Below are 13,180 nucleotides of genomic sequence, written 5' to 3' on the forward strand. Positions count from 1 at the left end.
AGCTCATTTACGTACTACAACGGTTAACAGTTCAAAATACATTTGAACGATGATATAAAATTGTATTTATGTTCGAACAGTTGTTTTTGACTGTAATTTATTAGGTATGAAAGCAAATGTTCGAACATTCAGCTTCAAAGATCAGTAAAATGTTTGATAAACGGGATAACCGGTAATAAACGGTAAGTTGTTAATTTCCAATTATATATTTATTTAACTTTATTAAACATTTCTTTATTTTTTTTGACATAATTTACTGAAGTCCAGTGTTCTGTTTTTATCAAGGCAAGTACATGTAACAACAAAGGAATTTAAAAGTAGTTCTCAAAGTTGATATTTTCACTCCTTATTTTGCAGTGAAAATATCAAATTGATATTTTCACTGTTGTTATTTCACTGTTAAAACCCCATATTTCATCGTAAAGCATGTAAGAAATATATTTATAACATAACATACGGCGCAGGAGTGATATAACGCCATGCAATATTTTTTCACTAGGGTAATAACTAATCCAAATTAGGTAACCGTATTGAAAAATGTATTCATACGAGCTGTCAAAAAATGTAAACAAACATTAGAAACGATGTTTCAAAAGAAACATGTCGGTGTCAACAAACTCAATTCCACTAAGAAACAAATGGTGAAGAAGGCCAGGATTAATCCACACAAACACCTCCCTGATCACAGCGCCAGAAAATACCTTGTCCAGGAATTGAATCATTATATGAATGACAACAATGTCCCTGCGAACCAGATTATGCAAACATCGGTACACAAGAACATTGCATCTATAAACAACGATAGTCACATAAATCCAAATCAACACAATGAAATGTCTAGCATCCTGTACTCTAGTGAAAAAACCCTGTCTACTTCCTTGCAAAATGCTTATTCTAGGCTGTTCAAGCAATGCTCAAGTTCACACACGGTCACAGTCACTGATTCCACATGAACTCCCATTTTTTCTGGTGTATTTTACAACATTTTTGTAGCTGGAATTCACGTAAGTAATGTCCTTGTGCACATCCGTTAAAATGACAAAAAAACATGCTGTAATCGACCAGCTACAAAGCGAATTCGCACTATTGAAAACGACTATGACCCTGACTTATGTTCTTTTTCAACTTCAACCGCTAAATGATATGTACACACTCGCGTGATTTCTTGTGACGTCTCGCAGTTATGGCATTGCTTTATTGTAGATTTGCTTAATGGATTGAAATATGTACTTTTATTGTTTTTAAGTGAAACGTTTGAAAATCGGTTAATAATTGTGACATGATTTATGTTTTGTATCTTTTATAAAATGTTTTTATGTCGGGCTATTTTCTTTCCTGCAGATGAAGCATCCTAGCAACACACAATGTAAATTCTTCTCACTATGAAAGAAAAGTGTATTGAAGAAACTTTTACCTAGATTTCGACCGTAAATGAGTTGTGTTATGAATTGTATCCCAAATTCGTGTTTATTTGGTATTATCGTTTTTATCGTTTTTAAATGAACTCGTTTAATAAATACGATACAAAATAAACATGCATTTGTATTTTAATTTATTTACTTTTTTATAAATAAATTTTATTCAGAGAGAGAGAGAGAGAGAGAAATACATAACTATATATCACTAAAACATTACATTCTACCTTTACATATTACACCAAATTGTTGACAACATCCTCGATATTTTTATACACATTCTGTTCTGTTCTGTAATCTTAACATTGGCTAATCATTGAATTGATAAGTCGTGAATAAATGATGATTGCTTTGAAAATTAACATCATAACTTGCTTCTCTTCACTGTATGACCGACTGACACAACTATGGATACTATCCGTTATATAGTTTTCACAATTATTTTGGCATTCTGCTCAACTGGTAATTATAGTTTTCTTATAAGAATAACGTTCAAATAAAAACGGACATGTTGCTTTTATTCATTACAAAAAATACTACACTTGGTAGCTGCAGAGAAATATTTTAAGGTAAAAGAGGCGGGAAAATGTCATTGCAGATTGTTGTTGTGTTTTGTTTTTTAAACACATTCATGAAATAGAATATCGCAAGAATAGCCTTTAAGTAAATCATTCAGAGCTTTAAAATAAGAATATATGTTTATTTCATTAGGTATCCATGGCTTGAATTGTGGTGGCAACTATTGCACTGATTACTGCTGTATTGATGACTCAGATACCTGCTGCTCTTACAGTTACAGTTCTTGGTAAGAAATTGTTCACATCCGAATGAATATTTTGGAATTCATATCTGTGCATGTCTAGACATATATATTGGGGACTCCAAACAATGAGTCGCTCCGCCTGGGAACTTATCGGATGTTGATAGTCAGAAATGTTGAAAAAAATGTTTTTTGATTACCCAACTATGTCTTATTATTGATTGACAAACTATCATCACTTCATAGGTTAATTGAATAGTTGACTGATAACGAGCACCCTTTCCACCCACCAGATGTACCCGCCCCATTCACCATATCCCAGGTGAAGCAAATACGATCGCATGGTTCATAATCTGTTGTTTTTTTTCTTTCTAAAAACACATCATTTATGATGTCTTGTCCTTATCGTCGATGTAAAAAACGCTTGACACGGTTTCTTTTTCTCCAAAATCAACACAGTCCATTTTGAAGTTTAAATATATGATTCTTTATAACAGCTACAGGTATGAGATATAAAAACAATTAAAATCGGTCATTTTGCAATTACATTAGAAATGTCAGAACTCCATACAATCTTGATATTTAGTAATTTACATCGTCACATTCTAAATGCAGGTCACTTTGTTTTCAAGGTGTATTAGAATAGTTGTTTAGCACGTGAATGCAACAAGATAGAGACAAACAATGAAGCTAATATAGAAATACGTATGCATCCGGATGTTCCGTGGAAAGAAACACGTATGAATCCGGATGTTTTGTGGGTAAGAGTACGTTTGTATCCGGATGTTCCGTGGAAAGAAACACGTATGTATCAGGATGTTTTGTGGGTAAGAGTACGCTTGTATCCGGATGTTCCGGGGGTAGAAATACGTATGCATCAGGATGTTCTGTGGGTAAGAGTACGTTTGTATCCGGATGTTCTGTGGGCTGAAACACGTATGCATCCGAATGTTCCGTGAAAAGAAATACTAGGTATGTATACGGATATTCCGTTGGTTGAAGTACGTATGTATCTGGATGTTCCGTGGGTAGAAACACGTATGTTTTCGGATGTTCCGTGGGTAGAAACACCGGAATATATTATGTCGAGAAAGAGCTCATGTGTATCGTGCTCGAACTTTGAATCGTTTTGGACATAATCGAATACATTTACCGCTGTATATGCTAGCCTGTTTTACTGATACTTAAACGAATGTTTCATTCAGCAGTTTTTGTTTTTTTTTGTTACATTTACTTCAGGGGTGGGGGTGACACAGCTGGCACAGTGATTGGGGTCTTGGTGTTTATCGGCATAGTTGTCGGGATCTACGTGTGTTGTCGGCGAAGATACCATCCCGTGGTCGTCCAGCAAGCCGCTCCGGCTGGCGTGACGGTTGTCAGTACTAACAACCGTAAGTACACTTCTAAAATTACTGGTTAAAAATAGTTAAGATGACACCGAGCCACTCTGAACTGAATATTCAGTTCTGTTAAACAACACAAAAGAAGTAAGTATTCGAAGCCCAGACAAATAGGAACTGCAAAACTGTTAATGCCTTTTAGCTTTATGTCAAATTCCATGAACTGATTTGTCTTATCATAGTTATTTGGATAATATAGGTAAGATCGTTAAATAACACAGTGACTATTTTCAAATGTGTTTGTTTTGATCTCGATTGCCGATATTAGTAATGAATCAAGATACATACATGAACAGCAAGTGGTTTCTGTGCCCCGTTCTATTATTGTTGCGAATGTTTTATCCATATTCTGGCAAGTGCTAATAAACACAATCCTAACTAGCTCGATAAGTGTTTACTTTTAAGTATTACTTCAAGATCAAGATAAAAGCTCAAATCAAAAAGTGTTTTCTGTGTTTTTAATTTTTAAACGATTCACTCATATTCTGACCAGTACTATCGTTTTCACTCGTAAATTTCAGAAATGGCCCAGCAGATGCAGTATCCAGGGCAACAGTACGCCCCGCCCCAATATCCGGGAGCCTATCCACCACAACCTCCACACGGCGGGAAATTCTAGACGACGATACTACCAGCTATCGTGATGAGTTAAATTAATGTTTTATGAACCGGCGAACTTATTTACATTATTTCTTTTACCTTCAGGACTATTTAATATGTATCAATGAGTCCTGAAAATAAACAGTAACATTGGTGTAATTATAATTAATGCCAAAGACGTAGTTTCAATTAAAATGAATCGTATGCGTTGTTTTAAGCTAGCACGATCTCTCTTCCAAAATGTGCTCAATAAAATACTCGGGACAGTGTCTCTATAAATGAAAACATAGTTTTGATATTTGATACAAACATACAACGTTCCTGCTGTCAGTTTCAAAATAGTATTCTTCCATCGTCGTTATGTATTGTGATCAGTTTTTAAAACATGTCTCTGACAAAATTCTGAGAAAAAAAACATGTCTCAAGGTAAGTCCCTTGAAAAAACCATCTCAAATCTCTTCAAAACTATTATGACTTTCGATCAACTAAGAAAACAAACTTAATTAAGAAGAAATGTTAAAGATGTACACATTTGAATCAACATAAACGAGTCGTCTTATTAACATTACTCTGAGGAAATAAAAGCGATATTAAATATGAATATACACGTTACAACGTCTCTTAACTCGCTTATTAACGGTTAACTATTGAGTCTAGACAGGGTCCTTGGTATTCATCAACTTCAATGATAGCTTTAATCTATCAAGGGCTTGACGACAAGGAGAGTTCACCTACTTACGTGATAACTTGAGTTTATCTGTTACCTATCTGTTCCATCAAGGGCCGAGCGCAAGGAAAAGCTGACCTACATAAGTGCATTCGGAACTCCTCGGCCATTTTCTATCGAAAACAACCTCGGATGTATATGGACGGTTTACAATGTCAGACTTTAATTGCACTGCAAGTAGATCGCGTAGTAATTTCATTTAAGCAGTTAAACTTTATGATTTAACTCTTTGGAATCTTAATTCAGCTTGCAATATTACACTTCACTGGCAATCAATTTAAAGCTATATATACAAATACACGTTGAAACACTACATTTAATTAATAATATAATACGAAATTTACGAACTACTTCTACTGATGTACCGGCATACATCCGAGTTTATTTATAGAAAATGGCCGAGGAGTTCCGAATGATATAAGTGATAGCTTTAGATAATGTTGCTGTAGTGGCGAATCTGTGGTCTAGTTGTAACACACGTGACTGGCAATCCAGGGGTCGCAGGTTCGATTCCCTGCTGCAACACTGAAAACATACTAGTCGTCTTCCGGGAGGGACGTCAAATAGGGTCCTCATGTGATAGTGCTCTACCATGGTGCACGTTTAAGAACCAGGGTAGCCATAACCAGGGCTTCATTCCGTCTGTTCACTATGCCCCAAAAACCTAATATGACAAACACTTTTATCGGAGCGCTCGCCCAAGTGCGAGTCTAGATAAACTAACACACACAAACACATTTCTGTTTCATTACAAGGACATGGCTCCAGGAAAAGTGACGTGCTTATTTGCAATTGACAAGATAACATTTTCAAAACAAATAGACAGATTTGACAACTGTGAATGAACGTTGCATTTATGAGACGAGATAGCAAAGTATTCTCAAGTAGAATATACAGATATGACTACAGTAAGAGAACTTTGTGCTCATTTGAAGTGTTCCGAAGTACAGGGTGCATATTTAATTTTACGCTATCCGGAATGTTGATAGCCCGATTTTTATATCAGGAGATTAAATTATCATACATAAATTCGCTTTTTTACTTGTGTAGTAAACCAGATGCTGGTCTAGTGAAATCTTGTTAATTGAAGATGCATTTAAAAGTCAGAACTTTCAGTTGAACTTTTAAACAAACCGCGGTGTCTTTGGTGCATTACCGATAACGCCTGTTAGTTCTAAACGAGTTATTCTTAGTGTTTGCCCTTCATTTTCAGCCAATCAGGGGCGCTAGATTTTAAAAATGTTCAGGTTCTTATTTGTGAAGAATCGTTACTTATTGCTGAAGACAACTCTTCATTCATAAGTAAATTGCTATAACGGCGCATGCGCATATTTTTTAACGCCTAATGTTTGCATATTGCCAACTTTACTTCCTACATATATGTTAAGATAATTCTTACCCTTTAAGATGATGTTTTTGTTTTAATTCTATGATTTTTACATTTTGGACCTTTTTTAGGATTTTGTTTGTCACCCAAAGTTACATAGAAATAAGAAGGAGCTAAAATTGTTTTGCTATTTAGAGTTACTTATGAACACCCAATCGCTTAGTTTTTAACGGTTAACGGTGCAGATTTTTTTTCTCTTCTAAATGCCCTTTTTGTAAAAAAAAAAAATGAATTTAGAACTATAAGCTCTCAGTAAAATACGAGTTCACTGGAACACGATATATCTGGCGTTTTTTAAACTAGCTTTTGTATACACAATACTTAAAGCACGACACTCTCATGCTGATCAAGACCAACCGAAGACCAGTTACGACCGGTATGGTCGCAGGCACGTTCTTTAAACAAGATCGAAGACCTCCCCACGCCCGAGCTCGGTCATGCGACTACCCAACATCACACAAGACTCAGGACTTGTTGCATGACTGTTCAACCACTCCTTGCGATTTCTAGTCGTAGCTTGTCGTAACCTGTTTTATGGTTGTTTCGTGTCACAATGTGACTCAGTTCCGAAGAAGGCACTGATTGGTGACGGAATTGATGATTGAATATGATGGCCATGTGCGCAGAAGTCGGTTGTCCTGAATGAACTGTGGAAGTGTGTTGAAAGACCAAAAGAGGACAATGAGTAAACTCTGGTTGCATGTATTAATAAGTATTTCAAAAGTGCATATGTACCTAGACTTGACATCTGTTGTTATGTGTAATTATCAATCGGAGCACCTCGGCTCTCATCCAACAGATACAACCTCGGAACTAATACGGGTCATTAAAAATAGTCCATCATGGCGGCGCCCATATCGAAAACGTGTTAGTTTCAACTTATTTAATTTTACAACGATTGTGAAACAAGCTATTGCAACTTCTATTAATCACTCTCGTTGGCACGATGTTGCGCGAGAGTGTGGTCTTGTGTTGTGGGGGAAACCGGAGTACCCGGAGAAAACCCACTTTTCCGGATTGGTGACCACGTACCAAACTCACATACGCCCAGGCCGGGAATCGAACCTAGGTCGGCTTGGTGAGAAGCGAGTGCGCTAACCGCTGCGCTAACCGAAAACGTGTTGTATGTGTGATCAACAGTCGTATGGCAGAATTGGCCGAGGTGTTCCGATTGACCACAATAACAGTCGCACTCAACATTCCCAATCCAATATTGTTGCACACAACAGTTTTTATCAATCGTTACACTTTTGACAATGCTTTCTAAAATAGATATTATTTACACTATAAATCAAACAAGAAACGCCGCAATGCGACGAAACCAGGGTTTCAATAAATGACAGAAGAACTTTAGCCTGTGTTGTGAAGAGGAACAACTGTTCTCTTTACCAAGTTTGGTCACAATATGACAAACCAAACTATAAATAGTCAATTTCAAACGTTTCATTTCTAGTTTTAGTAGCAGTGACATTTAACTTGACCCTAGTGACCTTGACCTTGAACCTAGGGGGCTCAAAGCGATCCATTGTAAGTTTTTCATAACTTCTTCATAATTACCATAATCACAATTTGTCAATCCTAACTTAAGGTCTTTTTAGTGCCATAGGTGAGGATGACGCTGCATTACCGCAGTCCGCTCGGATAACGATGTGCGTCATTCTAATCACCAGGTTTATCTTCGCGAAAGCTGTTTATAAATGCATATTAACAAGTTTCATTATCTTATAACATGTAAGCCTTTATAAGCACAGAACAGCAATGTAACAAAATAACATGGTAAGTAAATTGTTTAACTACTACATTCATTTGGTGAAGAGTTGCTTAAAATTCTTTATTTCCTGGTTCTCTGTTGAAGAATTAGATCATACAGTTATAGATATAACGAAATGTGGAGACAAACTGTTGACCGCTGATAGTCAGTGAAGTGTGCACACATGTTTAAATATGTTCCAGCAATACCGATCTTATCACACCCTCAAAGGTAAAGAAGTAAATCATCTGAATGATTCTTTCAGCCTCGAAGCGATTAGTCTCGGTTTGAACAATTTAACAGCTTTCTACTGATGTCGAAGTCATGATCAGCCATAAATATCTGATCTGCAATCAATGGATCAGTCTATAGAGTGAAATGCAAGTCCGAGACTGGCTTCTGAAACATATATGGTGGCTACATGTTGATGAAAATCCAATATAAATGTTAATAGTGCCATGGAGCTTGTAGTTTGAGACAATTTCCGACCCAAAACAGACAGAGACATGAAATGAACCTTTAAGATAGATATAAGCAGTGCACGCGCCAATGGGTTCAATTATACGGGACCAGTACTGAAGTCGATTTGAACTGTTTTTCATATCATTTCATTACATAGTTGTATCTGTAACTTTTATTGAGCACGGTATATATGAAATGTTGCATATGTTAGCATCAATACAATGAAATATATCACTTGATATTGAACATAAAATTTTTACAATTATTGTTGTGTAACCTTAGTATGAATTCTTGGTGGAACGCATTCTTGCAATCGAATGTTTTCCTTTTTACTCGTAAATTGTGTTGTTTGCTATTATAGTTGGTATACAGCATAGTCTTATGTCATTTTTGAGACCCTCATAACACCTTTTCTTTCCTTCAGGGTGTCCATTTCTTTTGAGACAGTCTTTGGAGGGAGTAGTCTTTTAGAATTTAGATATTTTAATCAATTAAAGGTGGACACCCTGCGACTATGAGCGAATTTTCAAATTAATGTCTGAAAATTGGTATACAAATAGAAGAGCATATGCCCAGTTAGGGACTGTTTTTACTTTTTCAATGGTCGGAACAGTTTTGAATCTACGAGCTTTCAAAATATGCCACTGACGTCAATTTTGAGACTTCTGTCATATTTTTGCGTTCCAGCTACAATAACCGATATTTTCACCAATTCTTCGTTTACCGCTATGATATTTCAACCTTAAGTGCGTCTTAAGAAAACGTTCACGCACAATTTTTCTTTCTCTTGTTTTATGTTCCTATTTTAAATTCGTGTATAACGTCATTTTTCGCGGGAGAAACGGAGTCGTGTTTCGCTGAAAACAGTGCGCGTTTCTTTAATTCTTGAAAAAAAAACTGCTCGTTTAATTTTTGATTTTTTTGAATACATGTTAATTAATTAAATGAAAAGATTAGAAATCTTAGAGTGTCTGATCAGTTTTATATTAGGGATATTTGTTTTTGTGTTCGTACAAAATATCTAATTCCACACAAGACGGTCGCTGCTTTATAAATGAACGGATGACTTATATCTGGCGGCTATTTTAATGAGAGGCTTTCAAAATTATTAAGCAATCTCATTTGCCGAATTATAATATTTTGATAATACACATCAACAATTGTTCAAGTCATGGGACTATGCTGATTACTGCTTTGTTTTTTATATATTCATCTACAGTAATAACACAACAATAAACAGTTCTACTACTTTATTAGTTACCAATTTATTTTGTAAGTATCAGTTGAGATCTGCAATTATAAGGCTCTAAACTATGCCAAAGCATAGTAAATCCAGCGTGTGACTCATTTCATACACAAAATATAACTTACAAACCAAAAAAAATGATAATCGACAGAAATCTGCATTGTAATAAGCACAAACGGATCCAGGCAGTAGATGGGGTGCAACCGCCCCCCCCCCCCCCTCCCCATTAAAATCATCCAAGTTTAATATCTGTATGTCACTATCGGAGAAAAGAGTAATAATATACAGATCTATAAAATACGCGACTATAGCGTTCAGTGTTTTGAATCTAAGCTTGATGTAGCAAATCGGTTATCTTTTTTCAAAACATATCCAATTTATAAATTCCACTAATTAAGGTGTAACCATATTATTGACTAAGTTTGGTAGTGAATATAACTCTTGAACAACTTTCAACGAGGGCCATTAGTTACGCAACGGTTGGGGGAGGGGTGGGGGATGGTCAGTTCTTGACGTTAAAAAATGATCGGTCATTCTTTGAACAGAAAGAAAATGACTAATGTGGTTAATATATTACGGGGTCAAAATTGAATGTTATATCTGCGTTAATTTAAAACACACTAAAATTTTAAAGTGAAACTCTAATTCAAAATCAATATTTCACATGTATAACAAACATCAATTTTGACTGATAAACCCTTACTTCTAACTAAATGATAAATTCATGCAAAATATTATTTACTGATTTAATACAAGATTGAAATTGTTTATTTATAAAAATATTTCGAGAAATTAGGGCCAGATTACAATAACAAATTTGTTTGACAGGAAAAATAGTATATATCACGTGTTTCCGGTGTGGATAGAAAATTCGATCTATGGGCACGTTCGTAAGCCGGAAAACGAGGCTACAGAATATTGATAGAAACAAAATGTAATGTAAAACGAAAAAGTAATTTCGTGTCCTTTTCCCTTAAATTCGTGAAAAATAAATGTTAATGGGATCAGCATTTGTTGTTTCTTATTCATGTTTATACTTGTATTTCACAAAATTCTATAGCGAAAACTATTGCTTTGATAACCAAATAGAGGCATAAAATATTTATAAAAAAAATATTTACATCCGTACTTGATTTTCTGAACGATAAAAAATAAGTTCATTTTAAACGAACCGTTCGACCTTTCATGACGTTTGTAGGAGGAGTTTGGCAAGAAAGCAACGCTCTGATTTGGCGCTGGTGAATCACCGCGCGTAGTGATCTACTACTACGATTTACTTTATTGTTAAATATAGCAGGGCACATGTTCTGTTGAATGCCGGCTTGTTTACATGTTTCTTTTGATGTTTTACGAAGAATTTAAATGAAAGACATTATTTTCTAGAAATATTATTTGAAAAATGCTTGATTTCGCATTGAACAGTTTATAAAAACAAATCAAAATTGACGCGGTTTTCAATACGGTTCGTCTGCAACAACTGTCAAAACAATCATGGCTGATGATTCTGAGTTCTTGCATATCTTCCAAAAACCGCTGGCGCGATTAATGGATATGCAAAATCGCGGCCGAGCGTTCAAACTGCATGAAGGCACAAACAATAAGAATCAATCCTTAAATGAGTAAAGCTTATCATTTTTGATAAATAACTCAGGTTCTGCTCTGCTAGAGGATATCCATTATATAGAAGTGATGGTAATGATGTTATAAACATGGTACATAAAAGAATTCGCTTTTAAAAATGATAAATCAGAACGTTTGCATGAAACGCCAAGCTGTAATATGGAAAATATGGTATTTGTGTTTTCAAGGAATTGGAACAATATCATGGATTGGCTGTATTTCACCCATCGCTGATACAATTATTTTAGGCCGCGAAGAGTACTGTAATAATGATCATAGAACTTGTGCATTTAAAAGTGAAAACTATGTACAGTCGAACCCCGTTGGCTCGAACTCCTAGGGACCGGCGAAATTACATCAAGTCTCGGAAGTTTCGAGCCAAGCGGGAATACTAACATTCAGTTTATTGAAATAAATCTTTTACACCCAGTTCGAGCCAACGAGGAATTCGAGCAAAGCGAGTTCGAGCCAACGGGGTTCGACTGTAAATACTGTTTGTTTAAGATATAAAAGCTAATTCAATCTCAGTGATTTTTCCTTTTTACGTTTTTCCGTGATTTCAGGTTCAAACGACTTGATGTCAGTAAGTGCAATAGATATTCATTAACAGATTAAACTTCCCTTTTTAACAGCCAAATTGAATGTGATTAAGTGAAATTTCACAATGATAATGTTGGGTTCAGAGGATTGAATGTCACCCGTTAAATCGAATCTCAGGGACCTATCGCACTTGTTAAAATGTGAAAATGTATTTGACCTTGGGTTTTGTTGAAAATACAATTTTAAATACGGTAACAAGTGCAGCTAGGCTCTTGTCATGAAACAGACCTTGTGTAAAATTTTAATTAAGCGATAATTGCCCTTTTTATTTATCAAAGGGATAAATTATCCACAATTTGAAAATTCAAACAAAGTTGTTGTATAAGTACGGGGATGAGTTACACCTAAGCCATTGTCATCTTTTCCCTGACTGTTTCTTAAGATATTGATAATCGTGTTCTTGCTATCACAATTACGACAGCATTCTGTAATATTGGAAAGAGTTGAACTTAAATATTTAAAATATATACTCAAATTGAAAAGCTCAACGCCAAACTACATGATATATGGCGAAACAGGAATGAAACCATTATCGATTAATATAGAGGAAAGGTATAGCACTTTTTCCTAACAATAACACTCATGACAAGCTCTCATCCCTGATATATCGAGTAATATACAATAAAGCATCGCCTTAAGATGATATCATTTTAAAGAAAATAATTCCTTGGCAATACTTCAATTTAAAACTTATGGCTTAGTCAAGAGATTATAAATCCTACGTGGTTAAGAAACAATGTAAAGCAAAAGTTATATGATCTATTTTTAAATGACTGGGCGTCGAATATAGCAAATGCAAGTAATAGTATTTTTTACCTAATTTTCAAAAAATAATTTGGCCTTGAAAACTATCTCAGTAAAACGCAAAACAAACAATTATTTTCTTTTGTCAAATTTAGAACAAGAAATCACAGGATGCCTATTGAAATTTGCAACTGGCTTAGAATACCACTAAATGAACGAGTATGTAATCATTGCGTTAATAAAATAGGACTGGTGATGAATTTCACTATTAGTTTGAATGTAACCTTTTTAACGACGAACGAAAACAATTTCTCAAACCTTACTTCTATAGACACCCTAATACATATAAGTTAAAAATATTAATGAATTCAAGCAACAAGCAAACGCAAACAAATTTCTATAGATTTATAACTACTATTTTTTCAAAGATTAGTAGATGGTTGGTTGTAATTTTGAGTTATTTTTAACT

The 13,180-nt window shown here is 35.0% G+C and overlaps 1 protein-coding gene across 1 annotated transcript; it reads left to right on the forward strand.

Moving 5' to 3' along the window:
- Positions 1 to 1,796: 1,796 nt before the first annotated feature.
- Positions 1,797 to 4,460, forward strand: LOC128210307 (cysteine and tyrosine-rich protein 1-like). Its single transcript, XM_052914573.1, has 4 exons — positions 1,797 to 1,877; positions 2,127 to 2,220; positions 3,415 to 3,566; positions 4,097 to 4,460. Exons 1-4 carry the CDS (start codon positions 1,823 to 1,825, stop codon positions 4,192 to 4,194), a joined length of 399 nt encoding a protein of 132 aa, XP_052770533.1. The 5' UTR covers positions 1,797 to 1,822; the 3' UTR covers positions 4,195 to 4,460.
- The last annotated feature ends 8,720 nt before the right edge of the window (positions 4,461 to 13,180 follow it).

Source organism: Mya arenaria, chromosome 12 (assembly GCF_026914265.1).
Source record: "Mya arenaria isolate MELC-2E11 chromosome 12, ASM2691426v1".
Classification (NCBI taxonomy): Eukaryota; Metazoa; Mollusca; class Bivalvia; order Myida; family Myidae; genus Mya; species Mya arenaria.

Excerpts from the sequence above, each read along its gene's own strand:
- LOC128210307 (XM_052914573.1), top strand. The coding sequence starts at position 1,823 with ATGGATACTATCCGTTATATAGTTTTCACAATTATTTTGGCATTCTGC. Across the intron at positions 1,878-2,126 it reads TTTGGCATTCTGCTCAACTG|GTATCCATGGCTTGAATTGT; the intron begins GTAATTATAGTT and ends TTATTTCATTAG. Across the intron at positions 2,221-3,414 it reads TCTTACAGTTACAGTTCTTG|GGGTGGGGGTGACACAGCTG; the intron begins GTAAGAAATTGT and ends CATTTACTTCAG.